The sequence below is a fragment of the Callithrix jacchus genome, chromosome 16, assembly GCF_049354715.1.
Source record: "Callithrix jacchus isolate 240 chromosome 16, calJac240_pri, whole genome shotgun sequence".
NCBI lineage: Eukaryota > Metazoa > Chordata > Mammalia > Primates > Cebidae > Callithrix > Callithrix jacchus.
The window spans coordinates 90,469,723-90,486,000 of record NC_133517.1 but is presented as its reverse complement, the minus strand read 5'-3'; the positions used below and the strand labels follow the sequence as shown (position 1 = coordinate 90,486,000).

General features: G+C 37.0%; 1 protein-coding gene across 22 annotated transcripts in view; it reads left to right on the top strand.

Annotated features, from left to right (window-relative positions):
- The window catches only part of OXR1 (oxidation resistance 1), a 484,621-nt gene that overhangs the window by 292,531 nt on the left and 175,812 nt on the right, over nucleotides 1-16,278 (top strand). For 5 of the 22 annotated variants that reach the window (XM_078353353.1, XM_078353355.1, XM_078353357.1 and 2 more), the window contains 2 exons: nucleotides 2,429-2,482; nucleotides 3,142-3,397. The exons of the other annotated variants lie outside the window; for them this stretch is intronic. In XM_078353353.1, coding sequence (XP_078209479.1) covers nucleotides 3,169-3,397 — 229 coding nt within the window. In that variant the 5' untranslated portion in view covers nucleotides 2,429-2,482; nucleotides 3,142-3,168. The remainder of the gene's footprint in view (nucleotides 1-2,428; nucleotides 2,483-3,141; nucleotides 3,398-16,278) is intronic. 22 annotated transcript variants of the gene reach the window in all.

Below are 16,278 nucleotides of genomic sequence, written 5' to 3'. Positions count from 1 at the left end.
TTTCCATCAAGCTACCATTGACTTTCTTCACAGAATTTGAAAAAAGCTACTTTAAATTTCATATGGACCCAAAAAAAAAGCCCATATAGCCAAGACAATTCTTTTTTTTTTTTTTTTTATTGAGACAGAGTTTCGCTCTTGTTACCCAGGCTGGAGTGCAATGGCGCAATCTCAGCTCACCGCAACTTCCGTCTCCTGGGTTCAGGCAATTCTCCTGCCTCAGCCTCCTGAGTAGCTGGGATTACAGGCACGCGCCACCATGCCCAGCTAATTTTTTTTTTTGTATTTTTAGTAGAGACTGTGTTTCACCATGCTGACCAGGATGGTCTCGATCTCTTGACCTCGTGATCCACCCGCCTCGGCCTCCCAAAGTGCTGGGTTTACAGGCGTGAGCCACCGCGCCCGGCTAGCCAAGACAATTCTAACCAAAAAGAAAAAAGCTGGAGGCATCACACTACCTGACTTCAAACTATACTACAAGTCTACAGTAACCAAAACAGCATACTAGTACCAAAACAGATACATAGACCAGTGGAGCAAAACAGAGGCCTCAGAAATAACACCACACATCTACAACCATCTGATCTTTGACAAACCTGACAAAAACAAGCAATGGGGAAATAATTCACTATTTAATAAATGGTGTTGGGAAAACTAGCTACATGCAGAAAACTGAAAATGGACCCCTTCCTTACACCTTAAACAAAAATTGAGATGGATTAAAGATTTAAATGTAAGGCCTAAAATCATAGGAACCCTAAAAGAAAATCTAGGAAATACCATTCAGGACATAGGCATGGAAAGACTTCATGACTAAAACACCAAGAGCAATGGCAACAAAGGCCAAAATTGGCAAATGGCAGCTGATTAAACTAAAGAGCTTCTGCACAGCAAAAGAAACTATCATCAGAGTGAACAGGCAACCTGAAAAATGGGAGAAAATTTTTGCAATCTATCCATCTTACAAAGGGCTAATATCCAGAATCTACAAGGAACTTAAACAAATTTACAAGAAAAAAACAACCCCATCAAAAAGTGGATGAAAGATATGAACAGACACTTCTCAAAAGAAGACATTTATGCAGCCAACAAACATGAAAAAAAGCTCATTATCACTGGTCATTAGAGAAATGCAAATCAAAACCACAATGACATACTATCTCCTGCATGTTAGAATGCCTATCATGAAAAAGTCAGGAAACAACAGATGCTGGATAGGGTGTGGACAAATAAGAATGCTTTTACACTGTTGATGGGAGTGTAAATTAGTTCAACCATTGTGGAAGACAGTGTGGCAATTCCTCAAGGTTTTAGAATTAGAAATACCATTTGACCCAGTAATCCCATTACTGGGTATATACCCTAAGGATTATAAATCATTCTAGTATAAAGACACATGCACACATATGTTTACTGCAGCACTATTTACAATAGCAAAGACTTGGAACCAACTCAAATGCCCATCAATGTCAGACTGGATAGAGAAAATGTGGCACATATACACCATGGAGTCATACAAAAGGATGAGTTCATGTCCTTTGCAGGGACATGGATGAAGCTGGAAACCATCATTCTCAGAAAGTTAACGAAGGAACAGAAAACCAGACACTGCATGTTCTTACTCATAAGAGGGAGTTGAACAATGAGACTATATAGGCACAGGGAGGGGAACATCACACACCAGGGCCTGTCAGGGGGTTGCGGGGGGCAAAGGGAGTGATAGCATTAGGAGAAATACTTAACGTAAATGATGGGTTGATGGGTGCAGCAAACCACTGTGGCACATGTATACCTATGTAGCAAACCTGCACATTTGCATATGTATCCCAGAACTTAAAGTATAATTTTAAAAAATTAATTTAAAAAAGAATGTGTTTACGATACCTCTCGTGAAATTATTTTGTTTTCACACTTTCTGTGTTCCATTCGGTGCAGTGAGGAAAGGGAAGAACTTTATCTTTTATACATGCTTGCTGTGTGCATAGAGATATCCGAGATGTTGAATTTATTTAGATTCAAGACAGGTGGACCAAACACTTCACGTAAGTTCTTTTGGTTTTAAAAAGATTACTCATCGCTTCACCAGATGCTCTGCAATTTTATCAGCGCCGTATGCTTTATACAGATGCTTCCTGACAAAGGAGAGATACAGATACTTAATTTAATGCCATGGCTTTTGTTTTGTGCTTACTTCAGTGAGGAATGAGTTCAAATCCATTTTTTTATCCTCTTCTGTTTATATTGTTTCCTATGAGCAGATGGCCAGATAATTACCTAAATAAGGAGTTACTTCTCTGGAGTTGGCTTGCTAAGATTTATTGTAATACTGAAAAGAAATGCTATTAAAAGGAGGAACATTTGGAAGCTTACATTGGTGTGTCAAAATAATAAATAATTTGAAAGCTGTATCTTTTATGCATCCTTTTAGGACATGAAGTTTTCATGAAGAGTTGATAAGGGTACTAATGCAAACCAAATAAAGGTAATGAAAACTAAATAATTATTAAATAATTTTCTGCAGCTCTCTATTCGTTTGTTAATAAATACAGAATATCCTCAATTAAAATGTAAATGGAATTCATTGCACAAAGCAGTCTATCTGGATGATATGTCATCATTCAATACTTTACTGATAGTCACTGAACAATGTCCAAAATAAAGTAGAATCATTGCTTCATAATTCAAAGTATGACATGTTATGATCATTCCCCTTTAGTACTAGAAAAATGTGAGCCTGGGAAAGTTTCTAACACATTTTCTCAGGAATGCAAGATTCTTTCCTGATCTACAATTCTATGACTTCTTAGGTCATTGACTTTGTTACATCTTGTTTTCTTCTGCACTACCAATCAAGTAATGAAAGCAAGACTGATTTCGAACTCAGATATGAATTTAAATCTTTATTCCTCACTCCTAGCTGCATGAACATGAACAAGACACCTTTTCCTGAACTGCTTCATGTAGAAAAAATTGGAACTAGCTAACTCATGAGATTATGATAAATAAACAAGAAAGTTCTAATATTGATTCTTCACTTGTCAAGTCCTCAATATATTGTAATTCTTTTCTTATATTGTATCATTTTAGAATTCTCAAATCTGTCTTTTCTTCTTCTTTTTTTTTTTTTTTTTTTTTTAACAGAGTTTTGCTCTTGTTGCCCAAGTTGGAATGCAATGGCACAATCTCATCTCACTGGAACCTCCGCCTCCTGAGTTCAAGTTATTCTCTTGCCTCAGCCTCTTGAGTAGCTGGGATTACAGGCACGCACTACCACACCCAGCTAACTTTTTTGTATTTTTAGTAGAGACAGGGTTTCTCCATGTTGTTCAGGATGATTTCGTACTCCCGACCTCAGGTGATCCGCCCACCTTGACCTCCCAAAGTGCTGGGATTACAGGTGAGAGCCATAGTGCCTGGCCCAAATTTGCCTTTTCTATGAAACCTTTCATCCTCTGGTCCCAACAGAAAAGATTACAATTCTGGAGAATGTACTAGAGGGATGATAAAATATGGATTAGAATTATAGCAGATAAAACCTAAAAGACAAATTTTTTTCACACCTGAGTTGTCTCAGTAAAAAGATTGATGACAACTCTTGAAGAGAGTTGTCCCTCCTGATGTTCTCTTTTCTTTTGTCCCTGTGGTCTCACACTGGCTTTGCTTTTGTAAATGAGAAGGTGGTCTGCTTCTGTATGATAGAACACCTTTCCTCATTGCTCCTTTCCACCAATTTTTAAATTATATCTGCTATTGTATGTCTTAATTTTTAAAATTAGTACCAACATGATTATTTGTTCATTATACAAAATACTGGAAAACAAACAAATGTAAGACATTAAGCACAAACACACTTTCCAGGGAGAGCCACTTTATATAACTTTCTATATATTTTTTTAACTTTCTTTATTTTTCTTTATTATGTAACATGTTTACATGTAGTTAGAAACCAGTTAATACTATGTATTTTCTTTATTATGTAACATGTTTACATGTAGTTAGAAACCAGTTAATACTATGTATTTCTAATGAAAGGATCAGAATAAGTGTTCTACAAATGCTGGGGTGTGTTTTGCTTTTATATTTGTTTTTCAGTAACATGGGGGACACAAGGTACGTACTGGATACCCTTTTAAACTTAGTATATTTCATATAACTTTTTGTGCCAATAAATACAATTCTGCAGCATCACTTTTAGTGACCACACAGTATTCCACAATATAGATAAAATCAAAACCTAATTTGTTCCTTACTTTGACTTGTCAGGTTTTCTTTCTTTTTTTTTTTAACCATAACAGAGTTTTAATCAACACCCATGCAAACAAACCTATGCCCCACTTCTTTTTTCTCAATGACTTTGTTTAGATAAATTCTTAAAGGTAGAATTGCCAAATTCAAGTAATCTACTCATAATTTAGGAGACCATTACATATTGCCAATTATTCTCTCGAAGATTATGTCAATTTACAATCCAGTCAACTGAGACTGACCATTTTTCTGTAATTGTAGGTATAGGTATTATGTTGAAAAATAAAAATAAAAATCACATTTAAAAAGCGAGTCATCACATCCTAAATGTTGAATGACAAGAACATCCATTCCTCATGCTGTGTTGCCAGCCCACGACACCTTTCCAAACCCTCTTCCGGATATACAAGATCCTATAACCCAGCAAAGATGCAGCCTCACTAAAACGGTATAAAGTGAGTTCTGTCTTGTCTTACTAATTTGATTACTTTAGGAGGAATGACAGGAAAGTTCCTATAAATTGCCCGTTGACATTCACATGAATTCTCTCACTCTGACATTCCACCATTCTACATCAGTATCACTTTCGGTAAATAATAATATTTTACATGTGGATAGTTTTACAATGCCCATTTAAATTAATTCTAAACTGTTATGAAATCCATAAAAACCCTTGTGGAACATTTCCATTTGTAGCTTGTACAGTAGTCTCCCATTATGGAATCAAATGTGAAATGTCTGTGTGGGAGCTGTTTTTCTAAGGTAAATAGATTATTATTTATATCTCTAGGTACAAATGTTTTTAAATAACCAGAACATATAGCATCTGAATGTGCCCTTACATAATTTTCACAGCTGCTGCATTCTTGTCAGTGCACTGTCATGGTGCAGCTTTGATACTTCTATCTGAGTTTGACCCCTGGCCATGGTTCTTGCTTGTGTTTTTATCATCCACTCTTAATGTGAACAATAAATCTGATAATATCCAGCAGTGCTTCCTTATGTTCTCTGACTTCGACATTCAGGAAAATCATTAATTCTGCTTCCACTTTGTCTACATCTTTAAACTTGAGACTTCTTTTCCTCCTTGAAGGTATTTTAGAATACACAGTCCTGGAAGTCCAGAGCCAATGGCTTTGTACTTGCCGTATTGCATAGAGCTCAATTTGGCATGATCAAGATGATTACCAAGAGCTTTAGACATTTTTTTTTTTTTTTTTTTTTTTTGCTATTTATAAAGTAACCAACATGAGCAATTAGGAAGGAGGCTGAGTGACAGAAGGAAGATTGGGAGGGGAGAAAATTGAGAATTTAGAAAGATAAGTAACAGAAACTCTATCTCAAATTGATTTAAATAATAAGAGAGGTTCACAGGCACATGTGCCTGAAGTACAGAGGTCAGCTAATTGAGATTGTTCTCTCTTCCGAAATGGTGCAGGAAGACCCCTTTCCCATCCTGTGAGAAGGACCCTTTTCATTCTGTCTTCATTTCCTGACTCTGCCTCCTTCATGCTGACTCCATTCTGTGCAGGCTGCCTACATCATTGTCCCCAAATGGCTGTCTTGTTGACATTCAGGTTTCTTCTTGATTAAGCTGTCCAATCTAAAGTAGGGAACATTCTACTGTGAACAGTTGGGAACTTGAATCTCATACACACTATAATATTCACATTCACCAAACAAGAGCACAGGTTTTTCCCTCTCAAACAAAATTACTGAGTTTTTGACCTAAACAGATCACCCTAGAGCACTTGCCCATTCTATACCAGTAATACAGCTGGGTATGGGGTCATACCAATTAGCTTAGACTTGAGTCAAAGATTCTAATTCAGAGGTCAAGCCAGCTACCCTTGAAGCACATGGGACACCTTAGAAAGAGTTAGAACCAGTAAACAAATGGAAGTGCTACATACCACCAAAAGTAAGAGGAATATATAATAGGTGGCCAAAAGGCAGATAGCCACCAGGGTAGCTACAACTAAATGGGAAACATTGGGTTTCACATTAGTTCAGAGGGCTGTAAGAAAATATCATAGACTGGTGGTTTAAGCCAGAGAAATGTATTTTCTTATAATCTGAAGTCTGGAAATTAGAGATCAGAGTGCCAGTGTGGTTGGGTTCTGGTGAAGGCTCTCTCTCAAGCTTGTAGACAGCTGCTTTTTCATGGTATTCTTACATGACAGAGAGAGAGAGGAGGGAGGGAGGGAGGGAGGGAGAGAGAGAAAGAGAGAAAGAGAAAAAAAGAAGAATGAAAGAAAGAAAGGAAAGAAAGAAAGAAAAAGGAAGGAAGGAAGGAAAGAGAGAGAAAGAAAGAAAGAAAGAAAGAAAGAAAGAAAGAAAGAAAGAAAGAAAGAAAGAAAGAAAGAGAGAGAAAGAAAGAAAGAGAGGAAGCTCTGTGGTACCTTCTCTGGTGCCCATCATGAGGGCCTAACCCTAATTATATCCCAAAGGTTTCTTCCTTAAATACCATTGCCCTGGGAGTTAGGGCTTCCTTCAACATATGAACTGGGTGGGGGCCAGAGGTGTGGCATAATTCAGCCCACAGCATTCCTCCCCTGACCTTCCAAAATTCATGTCCTTCTTGCTTGCAAAATATATTTATTCCATCCCAGAAATCCCAAAGTATTAACTCATTTCAAGATCAACTCTAATGTCCAATGTCTCATCTAACTCTCATGTAAATGATAGGGGTGAGATACAGGTGAGACCTGAAGTCTTAATTCATCCTGAAGCAAAATTGCTTTCCAGCTATGAACTTGTGACACCAGACAAATTATATACTTCTAAAATACAATAGTGGGCAGGCATAGAATAGACATTCCCATTCCAAAAGGGGGAAAAAATAGGAAAGAAGGAAGGCATGATGGGTCCCAAGCAAGTCCAAAAGGTAGCAAGGCAAATATAATCAGATCTTAAGGCTCAAAAATAATCCTCTCTGGTTTAATACCCTGCCCTCCAGGCCCACTGAGATAGCAATGTCACTCCCATGACTTGAAAGAGTGGCCCTGTCCATTTGGCCTGGGATTGTTGCCCCTGTGGCTCTCTGAATGGTCCCCATTATCTGAAATGGAGTGAAAAACAATTCTTTCCCCCTCCACCTGTGGTCAGAGTGGCAGCCCTGGTGATCTCTGAATCACCTTCAATATTATCCTTCACTTTTCTTGAAGAATAGTCCATTTTCACAACCAGATAACTCAATGGCTCCATCCTATAGATTCCAAAAAGTCTGATAGCCTTCCTTCTTTTTACCTAGCCTCCATCTCTTCAGTTCAAACTGGGAATGACCCCTATGGTATAATCCCATCTCTATCTCTGGCTTCCACAGGGATGGCTGATTAAATCCATGGTTCACACTCACCATCACTTTATCAAGTTGTTGTTAGGCCACATCTTTAGTGTTCTCTTCAGAAAAAGCTTTCTCATTTTTTCACAATATAGATAGCCTGAAAATTTTCCAAATCTCCAGGCTCTTGCATCTTTGCTTAACAATTCATTCTTCAATTTATTTATCTCTTTTTGCATTTTACTGTTAACAGTAAGGAGGACCCAAGCCATACCTTTGATATTTTGCTTCAAAATCTCATCTGCTAAATACCCAATTTCATCATTTGCAAGTTCTAACTTTCACAAAACCCTAGGACACAATTCAGCCAAGTTTTTTGCTCCTGCATGACAAAAACTGCTCTTTCTCTAGTCTCCAATAATGTTTTCTTCATTTCTGTATGTCACCAGAATTACCCTTTACATCTACATTTCTGCTATGTATCTCAGAATTCTTCCAGCCTCTACCCATTGCTCAATTCCAAAACATTTCCACGTTTAAGTATTTGTTACAGTAACTCCTTCTTCTTAGTACCAGAATCTATTATAAGGAATTGGCTAATGCAATTATGGAAGCTGAGAACTCCCAAGATCTGTAGTCAAGCAAGCTGATGGAGACCGAGGAGAGCTGATGTGTAGTTCCAGTCTGAGACCAAAGGCATGGGAACCAGGAGAGTTGATGGTGTAAGTTCCAGTCCACGGTTATTACATTGGAGACTTAAGAAAAGCAGGTATTTCGGTCAGTCTAAAAGCCAGAAAAGATTACTGTCCCAGCTCAAGCAGTCAGGCAGGAGGGGTTCCCTTTTGCTAAATCTTTTCGTTGTATTCAGGTCCTCAAATGATAGGTTGAGGTCGGTCCACATTAGCAACGGCAATATGGTTTACTCAGCCTATCAATTTAATTGTGAAATTCATCAAGAACCACCCTACCCTTCCCTGCCCCACCACAGACTTACACAGAATAATGTTTGGCCAAATGTCTGAGTACCCCATGGCTCAGTCAGATTGACACCTACAGTTAACTGTCACACACCACATGCAGGTGCATGTGCACGCGCACGCACACACACCACACACACAAGAAAAGCTTGAAGTGTATCTCCTATTTCAGAAAGTCAATTCAAGGAAGAGTTTATTGAGTGAAATATAAAAGCAGACACATTGTATTCAGTAATGATTCTGCTATAAAAGCTCAGAAACACTGGTCAAATACTGACTTTTTGTATACATATTTGTTTTAATTTAATGAAGGACATGATTTGAAGAATCTAGTCTAGATTGCTAATATATCCACTAAGTCTTCAAATGAAGCCATTATTTGAGCAGTAAATGTTTGAGCAGTATTCTATTGCTGTTACTTCATGTTTAAGTTCTCTAAGAAAGGACTGTAGTGCAGCATTTTAAAATAAGTAAAGCAAGACTTCTTTATGCTTTAGATATCTGATCTGAAGTACCCAGCATTCTATTGTGAAGAGTTGAGGACCTAATTTTTATTTAGGCAGTAGAATGGGAAACCACGAAACCTAAAAGTATTCACAACATTTTCTCAATAAATAAATTCTTTGATTGTTCTAACATCAGTTGATTCTGGGCCATGTGGCATTTAATGAGTGATTTTAAATTTGAAAAAAGAAAGCATTCATTCTTAGAAGAAATTTAGATGGCTTCTGGGACATCTGGTTTCAAGTAGCATGGCCCTCTGCACTCTGAAATTGCTATATTAATTGGCCTATAGAATGGGTTATTTAAGATTAGCTATTTAAATGTTGGGAAATGTCTACTAAATATAGTGATTTTAGTTTGGGGGTAATTAATGGTGACTTAATCTTCCAAGAATAATCAACTAAATCCAACTGCTTCTGCCAGATAGAAGCAGAAACAGTCAGGATACTAATTTTGCTCCTATAATAAAAGCTGAAGATGTTTATTTTTGTCTCACACAATAGTCTGAAGACAAGTAACCTCCTGGGCAGGTGTTTTGGTATAAAGGGTAGAGACTCCTAATTCCTCTGGCTTCCTTAATATTCAACTCCAATCTCTAGGTCTAAAAAGGATTTGCTGGTAACTTCTCTCCCACTCCAACATCTGCCAGTAAAAACCAAGTGGGAAATGAAAGATGGGCACAGAATCCTCCTTGTAGAAACATGACCCAGATGTTGCCACATCAGTTCTGTTTAGTTCTTATTGGCCACAAACATGACCACACCTAGTACCAAGTAAGTCTAGGAGATAAGATTATTTACTGGACAGCACTGGGCCCAGTTGAACCCTATGTCTTTATAGAAAAAAGAAGTACAGATAGTAGGGAGAAAGCAAGAAGCCTTTGGCTCAGAGCCTCTGAAGGACAGGGGCTATGTCCTATCCACTGAAGCTAAGTAAGGGGCATCTGTCCGGATCTCCCACGTTGTTCAAATAGAAGCAAACATGGAAAGAATCTAAGATTCTTATATACTTGTGAAAATAGTGCTTCTAATGCAGTTTACCATGTTTTCTAGATTCTAGCATGTAAAAAATTATAACGTACTCTTTACTTTTGACTTTTTTGAATGTACACTTTTAAAAAATTTGGGAAATACTACAAATAAGTAAAGAAGATGACAATCAACTACAATTCTCTCAGCCAGAGATAACCATTAAGTTGTCTCTTTAGTCATTTCTATGGCTTTTCTCCATGTCACTTTTCATTTACATTATTGGATTCACTTTTGCATTATTTAACCTGATATTAATAATATACACTTTTCTCACATGATAAAAATGTGATTCTCAATATCAGTTTTACATGTTCATTAATTTAACCTGTAAAAGTTCCAGAATGTTTTCAACATATTTTATTGATGTTAGATGCTTAGAGTTTCCATTCCTTATCGGTATTAATAATGCTACTGTGAACATCTTTATGCACAAATTTTTGTCTCACTTAGCAATATCAATTAAGAGCCTTTAAAATGGTAGGAAGACTCAATGGTAGGAAAATTTTAAAGGCTCTTAATCAGTGTTGCTAAATCACTTTCCAGAAAGTGTTGTGAAAATTTCTTCTTAATCTAGTTCTACTAGTCTTTTTCATATCACCCTCACTAGCACAGTCACAATTAAATAAATCTGACTCAGTTGATTAAGTGAAAAAGGACATTCACAGCCCCTTGATGACTGATAGGACCTAGTGTAGTTTCAAGTGTACCAGCAATGATATCATGTCTACATTAAATTATCATATTTTGAGCATTTATTCATTTCTTATTTTAATGCAAATATGAACAGTCCTGCCTGTGTTAAGCATGAAGGCAGGTACACAGTAAATGAAGATATCTCATTTAATGACCCCTACATTTAATGATCTACAATTACATTAATGATACAATAAACTTGATCCATCCAAGAATCTTGAAGAATATATTTAAGAAAAAAAAAAAAGAGAAAGGGCATTGAATTACTGAAATAAATGGCACCTCATTTATGTGCCAGAGATCATGCAGTTTTCTCAAAGATTTTAAATTTTTATTTCAAAGCACATTAATTCTTATCCTAGATAAAATCCTAACACATTTGATTATATGATTTTCAAATACATGGCAGATTAAAAACAGCAAAGTAGAAAGGATCAGCAGATACATTAACAACAAATAATGGTAGCTGAAAAAATGACAAAGAGATAGAAATGTTTATAACACACACCAAAAAAACCCTGAAATTATGTTTTTTTAAAATGGTAGTTTTTAATAATAACCATGTTTAAGTAAATCATAGCTCATCTATTCAAAGATTATTAAGATGTCTTTATATTATTTTTACAAGAACTTTGAATATCATAGAAAAAAATCCTGAAACCTATATATAACTTTGCAAATAAAATTTAATTACAAATTTGGTTTTAAAAGTTGAAGAAGGCATCCTGGAAGTAAATGTACTGTAATATTAACTATGATTTTTCTTAGGCCCAGTAAGATTATTTTCTTCTGTATCTTGTAAATTTTCTAAAATGTATATATATTACCTTAATAAAGAAAATTAACTTTATGTTTTTTTAACAATCTGGAAATTTTAGGAGTAGAAATTATTATTTTGTATATTACTGAAAAATAGAAGTATATAATGATTTCTCCTTATAATGGTAGAACAGTTATTCAAAAGAAATCAAATAGAGCTACTTGGAAAGTTATCATTTGTCATTGAAAATTTTTATCCAAAGTAAAAATAAATTCACAGTCTATGCAACATATAAAGGTAAGCAACTGAGATTCAGAACTCATAATGAAGGGTGATTTTTAAAATCATTCATTAGGCATTAGTCTACTCAGGATGTCTCTTGAATAATGTTTAAATTATTTCTTTTATAAAGTAATTATCATAGTGTTGATCATTATGGCATTAGAAAGAAAATTCTTAAATTCAGTAAGTCAAACATCAACATCTATTTAGAAAGAGTGCTCATGCTATATAAATAATATTGCAAACACTACAGAAATTAAAATTACATTTCAAGCTGGTAGTACTCCAACAATTTTAATCAAAATATTTTTTAAATTTTTATATACACTCCTCTTACATATGAGAGTGGTGTGATTATGTAAGTTGTTTTTGTAGCATCTCTTAATTCAATTTTTTTGTTTGTTTGTATTTTGTAGGAGAAACTTTCAACTACCTTTATTTAGAAGAATTTATAGTATTTTCCAGAAAATTATTTAATGTATAGGCTTTAATAATAGCTTGAAATAAATCATCTGCAGTTTTTCTAAGCTAATAACATGAACAATTAAACTACATTATTTCCTCCATGAAATTATAAATTACAATGGATTTATATGTCAGTTTTTACCTTATTTTCTTACAGACCTTTTTATTTTTTCTCTCCCTAATCCCTACCCCCCGCCCCCGCCGCTATCTCTTCCCTAGCCTCTCACCCCACCACAGGCCCTGGTGTGTGATGGTCCCTCCCTGTGTTCATGTATTCTCATTGTTTAACATCCACTTGTGAGTGAGAATATGCAGTGTTTGGTTTTCTGTTCTTGGGTCAGTTTTCTGAGAGTGATGGTTTCCAGCTTCATCTGTGTCCTTGCAAAGGACATGAACTCATCCTTTTTTATGGCTGCATAGTATTCCGTGGCGTATATGTGCCATATTTTCTTTATCCAGTCTATCATTGATGGGCATTTGGGTTGGTTCCAAGTCTTTGCTATTGTAAACAGTGCCACAATGAACATACACGTGCACGTGTCTTCATAATAGAATGACTTATAATCCTTTGGGTATATACCCTGTAATGGGATTGCTGGGTCAAATGGAATTTCTATTTCTAAATCCTTGAGGAGTTGCCACACTGTCTTCCATGATGGTTGAACTAATTTACACTCCCACCGACAGTGTAAAAGTGTTCCTATTTCTGCACATCCTCTCCAGCATCTGTTGTCTCCAGATTTTTTACTGATCACCATTCTAACTGGCGTGAGAAGGTATCTCAATGTGGTTTTGATTTGCGTTTCTCTAATGACCAGTGATGATGAGCTTTTTTTCCATGTTTGTTGGCTGCATAAATGCCTTCTTTTGAAAAGTGTCGCAGACTTTTTTTTTTTTTTTTTGAGGCGGAGTCGCGCTTTGTTGCCCAGGCTGGAGTGCAGTGGTGTGATCTCCACTCGTTGCAATCTCTGCCTCCCAGGTTCAAGTGATTCTCCTGCCTCAGGCTCCCAAGTAGCTGGGATTATAGGTACCTGCCACCACACGCAGCTTATTTTTGTGTTTTTATTTTTTAGTAGAGACAGGGTTTCACCAGGTTGGCCAGGCTGGTCTTGAACTCCTAAGCTCAGGTCTCCTGACTTGGTCTCCCAAAGTGCTGGGATTACAGGCGTGAGCCACCACACCTGGTTAAAGCTACCCTTTTCTGTTCAGCGTCATGATGCTGGGGCTGAGTTCCTGCAACACAAGTTTCTGCTTTGCCAACAGCCACCTCTGAGGCTCTGCCAGTAGGGGGCTCCAGAAGGAAGCTGCAAGGCTGGAACTGGGAAGAGGATCACTTCAGGTACATTGTGGAGAGGAGTTCCTGTATCTCCTCTCCAGCTACCCTTCCTTGCTGTGGCCAGGCAGGGTTCATTCCAGCAGCAACTACTGATTTCAGTTTGCAGTTTTTCTGACATTTGCAGAATCAGTTCCATCATACCCTCCTCTTCACACTTCTGGCCAGCTAATGCTGACGTGTGCCCCTTTGTAGAAATCTGGGTTATGGCTTTACAGGATCGGGGTGTCACATTTAACGTAAAATATAGGAAACCCAGTTAAATTCGAATCTCAGATAAACAATGAATAAACACTTAGTATAAGTATGTTCCCAACATTGCATATTTAACTGTGTTTACAGTATATTATCCGCGGCTATGTGCAGCGCCCCCTCCCTAAACTTCTGTATTTTAGTAATTCCAACTATTTCCCTTTGCTCCCTATTCCCTGAGTTAGTAGCTGTTTTCTGCTATTGCTATCTTTGTGATAACTTAGTGTCATCAACTTGATACCTGCATTGTTCTTTATATTGTGTCCTGTCTCCTGACTACATTGATAGATACAGTAGAGATTTTGAAAGCAGATAGTGGGACTGATAAGATACTTTTCCTACAAGTTAATATTGCTATGTGTAAGTTAACAGGGATACACATATGGTAACACATGGTAACTCTGATTTAAGCTATCTGAACTTTGTTTACCTTGCAAGTAAATGAGTTCATATATATATATTTGCAGTTCTATGTTCAGGGATATAAATCATAGTAAATTCTTGTGCATAGCATATCTTCTTTATCAGCATTATAAAACCATGACAGGAAGACAAGAAGAAAAACAACGTACAGATTGAATGTGGTTGTAAAGTAGATCAATTATTTATTTGTAAAATAGATTAATTTCTAGCCCTCTTAAATCTGAGTTCTAGACTCTGGGCACTAAATTCACTAGTTAGCAAAACACTCAGCATACCTGGATACATATTCATCATCTCAGTGGTATTACATGGTGTTTGCATTGCTCTTATCAAGTTTGTCCAGACTTCCCATTTACTTTTTACCGTGTTCCCACCCTGCTCCAACTGCTGCTATAGTGGCATCTTTTACTATAGTGACCACCTAGGTAACCTTACCTTTTTTGTTTGCCTAGTATGAAAGTATACCCAATACCACCTTCTTTACTGCTGACTGGGAATGTCCTCTCAATGCTCCTTAAATTCTTGACACTCTCCTTTTTTTGCCTTTCTCTAGCCAGACTATTTTGATTATACCACTTCTGAACCGACTCTGGGTTTCTGGCTTGCCTCAGGCCACATTTCTGGTGCACAATTTGGCTTTCATTGTAGTTTATGGCTGTAGTTGGTTGTACAGTGATCACTTCAAACCCATCCCTTCCTGCTGAAATCCTGTAATTGCTAGTGTTTGACATATGAATTTCCTTATCCCTGATTTGCCTCAAACTTCCGGTTCTCCTGTGTGTCCTTTCATCTTACCTGAGGCCCTGGATTAGCTCTGGCCTTGTTGCTTTCCAGGCCTGCTTAAATAAATGAGCAAGCTATTTCTAGCTAAATAAAATGAGCTGGGAAGAATAGGCTGCAGTGGGAGAATTAGGTGACTATTTCTGCATGTCTGACTATCTGCAAGTGTGCAGGGAAGGATGTTGCAAAGCCTTGGGACTGAGCTTGCTGGCTCTGGAGCATTTCCACGTCTCATCTGATGCACTGCTCATGAGAACCCCGCAGGGTAGTCATCACCCTTGCACCAACCAGACATAAGAAAGAAAGATTAAAGCTTAGAAAGATTAAGTCACTTGTCCAAAGGCACACAGTAGCCAAGGAGGGGAGCCAGGATTTAAAATCAGGCTGAATTTATGGTACCATTTTTTTTTATCACTATGCTATATGTGCTTGATTTTATATAATTGAGCCCTCACAATCTGTCCAGTTCTTCAATTCAGTGAGGTTTGGGGTAGCATGATTGGTTGCAAGTCCAAAAAGTTTCACTGGTCTCATGGCAGCAGAGCAAATGCTGTTCTCATTCTAGGCTCAGAGCAGAAGCGTGCATTCTGATTGACCACACATTTCCCGCCAGCTGCATAAAATCACTATTCATTATTTAGATTGGAAAGCATACTGATGGCCAGCATTTTCTTCCTGTGTGTGGCTGACTGGCAGCTGTGACTCTAAATGCACAGAACTACAGAGAGAAAATAATTCAAGCAAGTATCCTTTAAAGCATTATATCTTTTTTAAACCATCTTAGCCATCTTTAAGTGTACGGTTCAGTAGTATGAAGAATATTCATATCATCATGAAACAGATCTCCAGAACCTTTTGGTTTTGTGTATCTGAAACGCTATACCCATTAAGTCACAATTCTCCTTTTCCCCTCCCTACAACTCTGTTGTTTCTATGAATTTGACTACTTTGTATACTAAGAAAGGTGGAATCTTAACAGTAGTTATCTTCTTGTGACGGTCTTATTTCTCTTTGCATAATATCCTCAAGGTTCATCCATGTTGTAGCATGTGACAGGGTTTTCTTTCTATGACTGAACAATATTTCATTTTCCATGAGTCCCACATTTGTATACCTATTCATTCACTGGTGGACGTTTAGTTTGATGCCACTTCTTGGCAATAGTGAATAGTGCTGCTGTGAACATAGATAAGCAGATATATTATAGAAACCTTGCTTTCAATTCTTTGGAATTGATATCAAGAACTGAG